The following is a 13,936-nucleotide window of genomic DNA, read 5'->3' as shown; positions in this document are numbered from 1 at the left end:
GAGGACTTATGTGCTCAGAAACATAGACAATTTTAACCAACCATTTTCAGAAACAACCTTTTCTTAAGCATTCTATTTTAGCACTGGTTTCATTTGTTGACCAGTAGATTAGAGCATTTTCTCTAGTTTGGTGTTGAAGTAAAAAAAATGATTACAACATTTGAACATCATTTTCACTGCTTTTTGGTCTAGATTTCATTTTCTTTCAAGTGTCAGATGAATACCTAAAATCTGAATCTCTCTGTTATTTGAAGTGTCCTTTAAATTATTTCATAAGCTGCTTTCACAAACCCAAGGCAGTTTTTGATCTGTAGGCCTTGAACTGGAAATTGAAAAAGGTCCTTTTTTGCAAAGAATCAAATTCTTGAGCCAACAAAAGCGGGCATCAGCTCCTTACATAAACAATAATATTAGAACAAATTATAAGAATTGAAAAGGACTTTGTTGGTATATATAAATATATATAGTAAAAAATATCCATACACATTGAATTCCACAAAAATAAAAAACACACAAGGTCACGTTACAACAGCAAGGGTCAAAGTTCACGTCCGATCATGATCAACCAATCAGCACTTCAGATTTACTTACAACAGCTATCAACTACTAAGGCATTAATCAACTGCACTTCACAAATTGCCAAAAAAATATATAGATAAATATATATATAGAAACGAATCGACGTCACGTCATGCAACGCAGTCACAGTCCCGCCACATGACGTCATCCAAAATAAAATGACACCATGGGTTCAACTTACAGGTCTGGGAGTTTGTCCCCCATGACTGGTAGGGTTGCTAGACAACGGGAAGGCCATCTTGAGCTATGATTGGCCCTGCCTGGTTTGCAGGTGGTTGGGTGCAAAAGAAGAAAAGATGTGGTGGGATTTCTTTCCTTTATGTAGGTAATATAATCTGCATTTATCCCTTCCCCAAAAGCCACAGCCTCTTTCCTTACTCAGCTGACAAATCAAATGAAGGTGTTATTATCATCCAATGGAAAACAAGAGGCAAAAGAGGCCAGCTATGGAAATTACTCTGAGCAGCAAGTAAAGACACAGTCTTTCCATTGAATGTTTAGAGGTCTCCTTGCACAGAAAAGCATTACCTTCTTGTTCTCTGTAGTTACCTTTTTGGAAACCAGTCACAATATACTACAAAATATTCCAAAAAAGAAACTAAAAAAACAATTCTGGGTTTCAGTTGCTAATAAGACAGCAAATACCAAATGGAGCAAACAGCTAACCCAACATTATTTTTAACGGCCTGCATAAGTCTAATCCTAATTGACATGGAGGCAGAGAATTTTAATAATTCAAGTCTAATATAATTCTCTATTACTGCAGAAAAAGTAAAGAAGTGAAATATTAATTAACTTCTGCAACCACTTTCTCTTGTCTGGATGACATGGGGGACAGGTCAAAGTAAATGTGATCTGCTTCAGCTTGTCTCTGCAACAAGGTAATCAATCGGTTTTTGTACTCAGTTTACAATGCTTACACATTGAATATTTTAATGGGTACTGAAATATTTTAATAAATAGGCAAACCCAACATACACTATACTACAGAATTGAATGTTCTTAATAGATTCTGCTTATGAAACCACTATGTTCATCAGCTGTAACATTGTGAAACAAAAATAACACCACGAACAATACTATATAAGAAAAATTTTCCCTGTGTCTAGATACAATCCTTTCTGGATTTCTAATCTTAGCAGCCGTCACTGATTTGTTAAAAACTGGCAGAACATTTAGTGCTGGATATAGAGGCTTTAAAAATTATTTTGTAGTAAAACACAAAATGTAAAAAAGTCCTAGGCAAGCAAATATATTGCTATGAATGGAGACCTATAAAGATTCATTCTAAAGTTCTGCAGGAACCGGCTTGCCTCTCTGACTAGAAACTTTATGTTATGTCTGTATAAAGGGACCAGAACTCAATAATTTAGGTTGTTTTTCAAAAGCCAGTTTGGATCAAAAAGATAGATCTGGGAAGCATTAAGACTTTCAAATATGATGAAGACAACAAGAAAAGAGTAAACTTTTAAGTCATCCACACCAACTTCAAAAAACAAAAACTCACATATCAAATCTTATCTTTCTGTATCTTCTTCTCTCAGTTCTCAGAGCTGTCACTTCCAATCCGACATATTATGTCAATTTATTGCAATAAAAATGAACGGTATTTTTTAACATAACCCGTAAGTGACACAAGACCTCATAGCACAATAATTTCCAATTACTCCTTAAGATTCAGTATCTTAAGGTGATCACCTATAAAATAACATAGAAAGTGAGGTCTAGTGGTATTGGCTACAGTACCAGAAAGTATGACAATGACATCTTTTGTTCTGAATGTGCATAAATGCCCTAATTCAAAACTATGCTCTTTAGTCATCAATCACTCAAAACAAGAAGTCTTGTAAGATGTAGAAAACACTTCACGTCTTCTGGACATATTTGAACCCCAACAATACCCAATTCTAAAAACTGGACAGAAGAAGCAAAAAAACTTATTTTATTTACTTACTGAAGGCAACTGTTAAGGCAAAAGAGAGGAGCCTTGATAGGTCTTCTTGGTACTAGACATAACTACAGTATCCTTTACAGTAAAAAACATGATAGGATCAGGTGAAAGAAACATTTTACTTCAAATCATAAACTGGAGAAAAGCGCAGAGATTCATAAAAACTATCCCATCTAGTCCCATAATCTGCTTTCTAGTTGCTCTAAATGTTGTCTAAAGATTGGGAAAACTCAGAAAACACAGGACTCCTCAATGCCCTCAAACCTTACTTTTGTACCTGATCGAAAATAGCTCAGGCTCATATGCTATCTACAGGATGTACTGTATCAGCAGTAACATAGACCATAGGCTGTTGCACCATCCCACCATTCTGTATAGTTTTAAACCTCTCCTAGGAACTAGACCAACCATTATTGTGCCAAATGTAGTTGCCAGAGATGCTCTCTATAAGAAAAGTCCTTCACTTTTGCAGTTGTTGGTTACATTTGTTTTATAACACAATTTAAAAAAAAGGATTGGATGACAAAAACAGACACTAAAAGGACATACAGTAAACAACAAATAGGACTGAACTGGAGAAAAATGGAATGAACACACTTACAAGCAATTACATTCTTGTCAAACACTGGGCTTTAAAAATGACCGGGAAACCTCAAAACACATTTAGGCTGGCTCCATATCCAGTGAAAAACAAAACTTCCTGTCCATGTCTTTCTGTCATACAATATGTCTTAGGCATGTTGAAATAACTTGTTTTGTAACCCTTGCTGTGTTTTTGGAAGTTCTCCCTATTATGCATCACAGACATGATGCTTTTTAAAGGCCTTGTTTGGTACGAAGAGTATTGTTGGCTACTTAAACAGACTAGGTCATGCCATTTTGTTGAAAGCCATACAAAAAATTTATATTCAGTTCCAGGAATAAAGCTTTTGGGCTTAGAGGCATGGGGAACAGGTCTATTGGTGATGTTTTAAACTCTCAATGGAACTGAGAAATAAAAAATAAAAAATGGGTTTTCAATTTTTTTACATAATAAGTGACATTAAATTATTACATTTATTTATTTATACTGACAGTTAAAACATGAACAGTAGATTTATTTTTAAGTTATACATTATTTTAAATGTCCTTAGATGTCTAAATACATATATAGTACCACTGAAGTTTAATGGTATCACTACTAATACTGGAGTGTACTTTTTAACCTCAGCTATGTTTTAATGTTTAATTTTAATTAACAATGTCAGTGAAACAGTTAATAAAATATGTCATTGTTAACACTCCATATCACAATCATACCTTTAGAGTTAAAATCTGAAATTTAAAACAGGGAATATATTTAGCTTGGAGAATAAAATACTGTGTTTCAAATGCCAACAGAGTTCTAATTTTAGAATACTTCACTTCTTTTCTGCCTAAATTCAGTTACATTAATATGTGTACTGACCTTTATTAAACCAAGATAAAGTCTCACTGAGATTAACGTTTTCAAAGACCTGGCCATAGATTTATTTTCGTATCTATAAATTTAGTGACTGTAAAAACCATGTAGTAGCAAACCTCTCAAAACTCTATATTACTTATACCTTGAGAATACAGATTTATGCTTGCTCACACTCCTACAGCAAATACTGTACAGTACCAGGGCATACAGTACCATCATTTCACTTATTTCTAGCACTAAGGACTATTAGATAGCCCTCATCTAAGATATACCAGTATCTGAGCCCTATTAGTGGTGTTGATACTGTATAATACTAATAATTCAAACATAATGTGAGTATATAGATTTTGAAGTGCTCATTGCTATTGAAAGGGAAGGTTAGCAGTTGAACAATTACCTCCTACACTAGCATTAACACAGCAGTGAAGGTAAATGTTGTGATCATTGACAGCAAACCCAGGTCCTCATAGTATTGTTGAAGAGTCAGCCATTTTAGGTGCCGGTGGTTCATGGCTATAAATTAAACTATAAGGGCCTCTCTGTAGGTGTTCTTTACCGCAGCGCGTCCCTCAGGTTTTGACCCTACCTGGTCTGGATGGAAGAGGGGTCAGTAAGGTCGGTTGGCGTCCTTTGGCCGCTTGAGTTGCACTTTCAGCCTCTTCATGCCTATTTGAAAACCGTTCATAGCCTGGATGGCGGCCTGAGCGCTTGAAGGATTATCAAAGCTGACAAAACCTGAAAGCATAATAAAGTGAAGTGTGAGCTCAATCTTCCCCGATCACAATCCTTGCCACATGTGAAGCACTTCAATGACCCAGTCGATCTGATAATAAAATGATGGTTTGAATGCTTTCAAGAAAAGAACAAATGCTCTTTTCAAAAGTGTTAGCTAAAGGTCATAATAAATAATTACTAAGTGAAATTCATTAAAAGCCAAGCACTTTTTTTTAAATGAACCTATGCGTATTAACATATCTTCTTATAGCAAGATGGTTTAGCTGTATTTTCTGCAGCTGCTTTGTACAGCAACAGAACACTTTTCATAAAGAGTTAGTTGCCATGCTGTCTTAGAGTTAAGCCCCTTTTTCTTTACTCTTGAATAGCAATCAAATATTATGACCATAAGACTAACAAGGTAAACTTTTGTACACTCCGATGTTGTTTGATTGCAGTCTGAATACTTTTGAATTTGAGTATGGTGTAGGCTCAGATACTGTATAACTACAGTACTGTATATAATCCAAAGCTGCAACAAAGGGACCAAGTACAAACAGATGTTTGCAGTTCAGTGTGTAAGGTAATGTAACATGAAGTACTCAATATGGAAAACACATTTGTACATGAAAATATCATTAAAGTAATCCTTGCAAAGTTCAGATGTTGAAGAATGTATTGATTCCAGCATCTGCTGGGATAAGTACTGCATGTGACCTATTGCTCTGGCAGTGATCAGGATGCAAGAATTTTGGAATTTCATGTCTTAAAAAACTGTAATCAGCATTAAAGGTTACAAAAGAGAACTCATGGCATGCAATTATTCTGACGCTAGTTTCGAAAAGAAACACCAATGGTTCTTCTTATAGCTCATTCATATCCAAGCAATTAAATGGTTTTTGGAGGCACAGCAGGACCATAATACTATAGCAGTGTAATTGTGTAAGCCAGAAGACTGCAAAGGTGGAGACAAAGTCTTTCAGCATTTGGGGTTAAAGTGAAATTAGTGCTGCACTTTTCCATTTGGCTCTGTGATGGGCTTGATGGTTGGTGGTGCCGATGGAAAGCCTGGGTCCTGGCTTTAAGTTATTACCTGGGTGTCAGAGCAGATTCAACTAGAGCTTTCCGAGCCACGACCGCCCGCTCTTATCAGACACCTCCGTGATTGATGGCTTGAATTTTCCGCCTGCCAACTGATTTGATCACGGTGCTACGGGTCCAATTTAATTTGGGGGGAGAGGGCAGGCTTTGTCAGCTCCGCAGAGATAAGACTTACGCTTTACAAACCTTTAAACAAACCTGCTGCCGAGAGCTGTCAAACAGCATGAATCCCCCCAGCTCTTGCTTTAATAAATCTTGCGTTTCATTTACATGGCCTCCAAAAGGTTATTGTCAAAAAGAGGTGGAAAAAAAGAGAGAGAAAAATAAAATGCTGCACTATTGCTCAAACTCCGCTCTGCTGGTGCTTTCACCTTCCATGAGCAATTCTGTTGATACAGTCCATTTGTATTGGATAGACACCTTCACAGTTTGAGGGTTACATATTAAAGCACTTTAAAATAAAGTACAGTTAAAAAGGGAATATTAAAACACAAGATACAGAAGGTTAAATCATGTAAATATCACAATTAACTAACCAAATATGCAGCTCAAAGCATTTTGGTTTCATGCTTTTCTTTGTTAGTGCAGTGTTATTTTCTGCATGTGTCTATAAACACAAGAACTATGGTTAGGAAGAGTCCAGGGGATGTCTGTTGCATGCATTGATTCAAGGGACTGTCTTTTCTACAGAACTGTCCCAATTCATTTTTTTATATAGCTCACAGACTTAGCCATCTTGTAGAACTATACTGTAACATTTTACTATGGGTGTAGAGACAAATCATAAATAAAGCAGGGATCTATTGCAGATTATTGTTTCTGTTTAAATTGGTTTGCAAGTAAAAGAAAAACATCTATTTTTTTTTCTTAAAGCAAGAATTGTTTTATTACCAAAAGTTGCACTTTATTAGCTACTGCTATCCAACGTCACATCTAGATATAATAAGGCAAGTAAAGGAGATTTTAGACTATAGTCTTAATTTATTTACACTGCAGTAGCTGAATAGGTGAACCTTTGAGACAGCATCATATGCTACCTCTGTTTAAGGTTCGCTCGTTCCAGAGAGCAACCAAGAAAGCTGTAATGATGATCACAATGAAAAGTGACAGAGACCTTTCTGACATGAAGTAACCATGTTTGATTGGAACAGTAGTCAAAATGCATTCACCTCAAGGCAAGGAAAAAGTCTTGCAGTGTGTTCAAAATCCAAACGACATTTTGAATGTCGTGAAAATTCAAAACAGCTGTCAGTTCCGTAGCCACTGCTAAACAAGGATGGGGATGTTTGGTGTCCAAATCAGCATAATTTTGATTTAGGTATTATTAGAAGCCACAACCAAAAGGTAAAAGGATAAGCTTTGGGGTTTTTAGCGGACAAAGCTCATAGATGTGACCAAACACAAACCTGTGTCAAGCCTGAGAAGTTAGAAAAAACCCTGAACTCTTCCAGTGTAGAGATGTTGCACCCAGTTTAATGTGATTGTGAGATTATTATAATTTAAAATTCAGACTGCTGTGTCCTGGATCTATTGTAAACATTACTTATGAAATAGCAGCAAGCAAAAAATTACAACAATTGAGGTAAGACAAAAACATGTGAGCATCTCTTCATCTGTTGTTGTTCAAATTTGGTTTGAAAATAATACCAATTATTAGGAAGATTATTTTAGGAAGATAACAGTCGGAGATACTTGTAATCTGTATAGAGATTATTTGAGGATCTGACCAGCATTATTCTATTTATTTTCTGCTGTGCAAAATTCTCTAAGTCTAAAGAAGATAGATATAAATTGAGGACAGGAGTTCTGATCATAAAACTAACAGTGAAAATGAAATTTATACTTTCTGAGAGATCTGACATACTGTAATGGAAACACATGGATGCAAAACAAAACTGGCCCCAGATCCATGTAGAAGCCCAATATGGCTCTATGTTCAGACAGGAAATAAACAATTTCCAGCAAGAAATTTAACAAGGGCATCATTGGCCTTTAACCCCGTTGGGCAAAGAGGCAGCAGGCGTTTATTTCCTCTAATGTACAGGTCAAGGAAACAAGTGGAAGCTGAGGAGATGATATGAGTTCAAATACACAGCAACACAAATTATTTTAAAGTAACTTTTGCTTGTCATTTAATTTATAAATGTATTGTTATTTAATATATGGGATCTAACTATGTGTTGAGGAGAGTAATACTGGTAAGGAGAATTGTAAATACAATTAACTACAGTATACTCTAGAGGTTGACTGGACCACTGGTTTGCTTAATTTTTGGTCAAAGACATTACCCAGCTTTTACAACTGTTTTGTTCTAGTTGAGTACAATTCAAGTCATGAGAGAGCCAACTCTCTAACACCGATAACATTTTCTTTACTTCTTTATTTCTTTGTTGAGTCTACTTAACAATATAGTATGATCAATGGTATCAAAAGCTGCACTAATGTCTGGTATTACCAGAATGAATGTGAAAATAGATTTAACTAAATTAGTAAAACGTAAGGTCACTAATTACACCTACCAGGGCTTTGTTTATTCTGTTCAGAAAATTTAAAACCAAACTAAAATATCCAGAACGATCCAGCTGATTTTTGATGAATAACTTTGTAGCTGATTTTAACTACTTAATCAATATGGGGAATTTGTTGAGGAAGTACCAAAAATGACCAAGAATCTGTGTTGCTATAATGTAAGTTACTTATATATGTGTATATGCTGCTCCTAATTACAAACGACAGAAGTCCTTAGAAGCTAGTATGAAGATCTAGCAAGTGCTTACTGGCAAGCATGAGATTCAGCCTTAATTCTCATTCTTAGTTTCTCACCATTGTAATGACAATTATCAGATCATTATTACTGTCATGTTTCCATGCCAACAGCTGCAATAGCCGATCAAAGCCAATAATCGAGGAGTTCTGAATGTCTTCAGAAACTATAAAGTTCATTTCATATATTGTAAAGAAAATGTACTAAAAAGAAATCCTCCTTTCCAATTGAGTTGAATTAGGTTCATATGTAGTGTGGAGTTTTAAACAAAGTTGACTCTTCTTTATATACAGGATTTAGCCTGAGTAACAACCAGTGTTAAAATTTTAAGATAGATTGAGTGCTAAAACATTACATTAAATTGGGCTTTTCAGAGGCCTCCTTCAATTTAATTTTCTGAGAAGAGGTTAAAAGGTTTTGTTCTTATTCCTACAGTGATACCGCTGAAGTAGGTCATATTATACAGGACAATTTGTTTTTAATTTCTTAATTTATTTTACAAGCACCTTAGGGCAGAGAAAAAAGAGGGATAAAACAAAAATTTAAAAACAGAATTCAAACAATTAGTTTTCAGCCAAGACCTTAATTTCTGGAAGTAAAAATAAGATTGAACTGGGACACAAAGCATCCAGTATATCCTTTCCTCTAACCCCCTATCCAACTCCAAACATTTTCAATTTTCTTTCAAACAACAGTTAAAAATCAATTTGCATGGTGCATCTGTAAATTTAGTTATTGAAAAAAACAAAGATGCAACTTTAATGAAGAATAAATAGGCTCTCATTATTAAAAGAAAATAACAACAGACCCAAGTGTGTTCAATTTTAAGTGTAGCATTAAGGATTTTACTAAAACGAGATAGTCTTTTATTATCAAACTTTGGTTTTCATAAAAAAGAGCTAATTTTGTCCTGCAAACAGTCTACATGTTAATGTATAGAAATTTCCAGTTCCCAGTTGATTGTCATCATTTACTTTACACCAGAGCAGTCGCAGGATGAAGCTGTAGACATATTTTGCACTCATGGAGATTCATGAGATTTTTGGTGCTCTTCATGTGTTAGAGAATAAGCAATATAAGTGTTTATCATACAGACAGCCAGTTAACCGGCCCCCTCTACTCTATTTTAAAGAAATGCAATATTAATTTTTAAGCTGAAGGAACTTGTATTGTGTCTTCAGGAGCTGAACTGGGCAGCAACATAAGCAACTGAAACACTTTGTCTAGGCAGTGAGCTTCCAGGCTCATTACCTGACTTTATCACCTGCAAGTGTCACTGAGATGAAAATGTTAATTGTAAATTGATTGGAAGAGGCAGAGAAAAATGAGTCCAGAAATATACAAATTAATTTTTGCCTTACTTATCTGCTTCCTCTCTGACCTGCAAAGGTTTTAATTTATACCGGCTCTGACTTACCGAAGCATTTGCTCTGATTGGTGGCCCTATCCACAAAGACTTTGGCAGAGATGACATTGCCAAATGGCAGAAACATTTGCATGAGCTCAGCATCCCCAAACTCCTGGGGCAGGTGATAAATAAACAGGTTGCAGCCCTCAGGTCCTGGTGAAATATGGAAAAACAAAAAAGAGATACAGACCTAATCTGTTAGTCACACTGAAATCCATAATGTATGCTATACATACTAGAATGGCCTACAATGGACCTTAATCTTTAATTATATAAAGCCATAGACAAAGTTTTTTTCTTGTCTATCTCATGACTTTCAAGCAGAATTCTTGAAGGCCACCAAAAATAAAATCCCCTTAAACCCCCCAGCTGTCTTCAGTTACACCTTGATGTACAGTACCATCTCGTGTTTTGTCTTTCTCAAATTGTTTTAATTTCTAATGGGTGTTTCCTCTTACTTCCTACTGCTAAAAAAAACAAAATATTTGATTCATTGGCAATTCTGGTGATCCCAAAGAGTATATTGTTACAGGTGTTACAAGAATCTAGACACAATGCAGTAACAGCTAACTAGTCTCAATATATTTTTACTTCCTAGAGCTTCAAACCAAGGGATGTTTACTTAGTTGTCCTGGGTGTGAGACACAGTGATCAGAAGAATCTTCTGGTTTACCCAAGTTAAATAAGTTCTGGGTGAATGATCAAGAGTGTCAGTCCTTGTTCGAGATCATCCAAAAAGATCTGCATTGTAAATAAATATTTGTTAAATCCAGTGTGCCTGATTTACTACTCTTTTCACCAAAACTGTGCCAGAGAATGAAAAATTTACATGCCTCTAACTATACCAACTGCTTGGGTATATTCTTGGCAAAATCCTTACAAGTTGGGGGTTATGATTATTTATTTTAGTCATTGACTAAGCCGCTCATCCAATTCCTGTTATTCTGTAATTTATGTAACCCCCCTCCCCCCCTCATTTGTAACAACATATTTCTGTAAATATGCTGTATTTCTTGCCCAGAAATAGGGAAACCAGAATGCCAAAAACCCATTTGTACACACAGGTTCCCCAGCCCAGAATAGGACCTTGAATCTATGAGGGAGTAGTGCTTATTACCACACCACCCAACAGGAAACAGTACTCAATTAGTATGGCCTGTGTTGCATTGATTGTTGTTGTTGTGATCACAACATTCCATTGAAGAGGAGCATGAATAAAAACTTTCACTAGACATATACTGATTACATTTTTTAGAAATTTACAAACAGCCTGTAAATATTTTTTTTTAAATTTGGAATTCTTAAAAACATGAATGAGCATTTCCATCATTAAAATGCTGAAGTTGATACATATAAATTCTAAACTTTAGCCTAAATTCTAATTTGTGATCCACTGAAGTCCAGGAATCATTTTTATATAGCACAGTTTCTGGTGCTTTTCCTTTTCTGCACTGATGTTCCATCCTTTTTTTATTATTACATAGACTGACAGGCATTAATAAATACTGGAACCAGTAGCTTTTGTTGTGTTTTAATGTCTCTTACTATATAAACAGTTGATGCCATAGCACAGATATACTTCAAAGAAGTAGATATGTTCATATTGATATATCTATAAAATACATGAGCTTTGATGTAATAAAACCTCACAATCAACACTTTTTGGGGACACTTTCCTACCTTCTCTCTGTTGCTGTGGAATGATGGCTGGTTGCTGTGGAAACGCTTGACTGATTGGCGCATAGGCTGTTGGGTAGGCTGCTGTTGCAAGGAAGAAAAACAGTGATTTTCTCATTTGAAGAATATTCCACAGCTGCCCTCAATTTATATTCACCTTATTATCTATTTCTTTCTCAAATAGTTTTTATTTTTCAGGGGTGTTTTCCTTTTACTTTCTACTTCTAAAAAAATAAAACGTTTGATTCATTGTAATTTCTCTTGAAAATAATATATTTATGTAAATATGCAGAGGTTTTAATTTTAATTTAAAGCCAGGCTACTAGAAAATATAAATTTTAAAGTTCATTGTGATAATACATTGTGACTTGACTGATAATCATAGCTCATGATTATAACCAAAGACAGATTTGTTTCAGACATTATGATATGAATGACAACTTTAAAAATGAAGAACGTGGTTGAGCTTTCACCAGATGAACTGGACTTATTCAACAGCTCAGAATGGGTTAGCCAATTGGGTATTTAATGAACATAAGTAATGAAGACAAATCTGCAAGTGTGTGTTTGAGACAAATTCTGTCTTTGAGTCTCTGCTGTGTGTATATATTTGTATAATTTGCTCTGGGATTTTAAAGCAACTGTGAATGTCATTCTAATCCATGGTCTTTTGAGTACTAGTATCCAATATGCATGAAGCTGAATACATTTACTAAAAAGCTATGACTCCCCCATGCAAAGTAATATGAAAATAATTCTTTTTTGTATATTATTTTAGACTACTTGGGTGATGTTTAATATACACATTGCTATATTCATGCATCTGTGAGTCAGTATGTAAGTGTGTGTGTAATAAAAATGACCCCGCGAAACCCTACACATAAAATCTGTTTCTAACAGATTTCCCTTTTATGCCTGATAAAACTTATACCTTTAAACACCTGCAGAAAAAATGACTTGGACTTTTTTGAGTGCAAAGAGCAGAGATTCCCGTCATGCTTAATCGTCAAAGCAGAGACGCAAGCTGAGCAAAAAGGTTTAAAGGGATGAAGGGGATGTGTGGAAGAGAGCAAGAAAGCTACAGGAACGTTAGAAGACCTGCATAATGCTGCACACCAGCGTAAGCCTGCTGCAGAGGGTCAGCCACAGTGGGACTTTGTGCTACGGAGAGAAAACAGAAAAGTAGAGGGAGAGAGACAGGAAGAAACAGAATTCTGAGTGAGAGACATGGTCACTTCACACATGGTAAAGGGAGATGGGGGAGTCAGTCCTACTGCAACTGCAGCCATGTGCTTTCATCAATCTGCACTCAAGAAATTGAATTTCCAACTCCCCTTGCAATGAATTAAATTTATGTTAGCTCTTACCATTCATCTCAGGCACCTTTTTTGGAATTCAGAACTCTTTCTCTAAGCAAAGTCACTTCTGTCTGTGCTTTGTATAATGATATTATTTTATTTATTACATTATTATTTATAAACATTACAGAAACACTACAGAAAAGGGGGGGGAAAGAAATTCATAGCTAAATAAAGGAGACCCACAGAATATACTGTTTTTATCACACTTAAAAAAATCTATAAAAGGGCCTCTGATGTTTGTATTAAATATTTATGTTGTGGCAAACCACTTTGCTGTTTATTATCACTGCAGTCTCTTTTTACAATGGACACATCACCAGAATTCCCCTTTCAGCTGAGTCGCAGCTGAAGGAAAACTGTAGGAAACTTCACATAAATATCACTTCACGACTTCCACCTCTATAACACCAGAAAATGAGCAAAAAACATTCTCTCAATATGGAGCATACATTTCTAAAAATATCTTTAAGGTGCTGTCATTTTCATAGCCATATTTTAAATAATATTATTTAAATTCAGAATATTAAGAAATAACTACAGACAGACTAAAACAGATTTAATTTAAAAAACTTTCATTCCAATATAAGTCAGACACAAATGGATTTACATTTCTCATACATTACTTTTCAATATTTGAAATACTGAAATATCTGAACTCTATTTAAATGAAAATGGTTCTAAGAAGCATTTCCATAAATTTTAAGTGTATTTCAATATTTTATACGGACATTTTTATTTTGCAACACATGATTGAATATACTTTTGGGAAACTTGAGTTGAATATTTCTCTTTCACTTGGGGAAATCCAAGGAATATAGGTAGAAAGGTCTCTAGAATAGAAGGTTTTGTCCGCAGTCAAAATTTACTCTAGAATAAAAGGTTTTATCTGCAGTCATATGTTTAATTATGGATGCTTATTATGGACATACTGTAGAAG

At 35.1% G+C, this 13,936-nt stretch overlaps 1 protein-coding gene across 12 annotated transcripts in view; it reads right to left on the bottom strand.

Moving 5' to 3' along the window:
• The window catches only part of celf6 (CUGBP Elav-like family member 6), a 146,117-nt gene that overhangs the window by 14,015 nt on the left and 118,166 nt on the right, over positions 1 to 13,936 (bottom strand). For 9 of the 12 annotated variants that reach the window (XM_015343717.2, XM_015343723.2, XM_006628952.3 and 6 more), the window contains 4 exons: positions 12,737 to 12,799; positions 11,642 to 11,722; positions 9,971 to 10,114; positions 4,561 to 4,709 (listed from right to left, as the gene is read on the bottom strand). In XM_015343717.2, the coding sequence (XP_015199203.1) occupies positions 4,582 to 4,709; positions 9,971 to 10,114; positions 11,642 to 11,722; positions 12,737 to 12,799 (416 nt within the window). In that variant the 3' untranslated portion in view covers positions 4,561 to 4,581. Of the gene's footprint in view, positions 1 to 760; positions 840 to 4,560; positions 4,710 to 9,970; positions 10,115 to 11,641; positions 11,723 to 12,736; positions 12,800 to 13,936 lie in introns of all 12 variants that reach the window. The other 3 variants (XM_015343721.2, XM_015343725.2, XR_001478090.2) reach the window with 2 other exon arrangements.

Source organism: Lepisosteus oculatus, chromosome 5 (assembly GCF_040954835.1).
Source record: "Lepisosteus oculatus isolate fLepOcu1 chromosome 5, fLepOcu1.hap2, whole genome shotgun sequence".
Lineage (NCBI taxonomy): Eukaryota > Metazoa > Chordata > Actinopteri > Semionotiformes > Lepisosteidae > Lepisosteus > Lepisosteus oculatus.
This window is presented reverse-complemented; position numbering and strand designations above follow the sequence as displayed.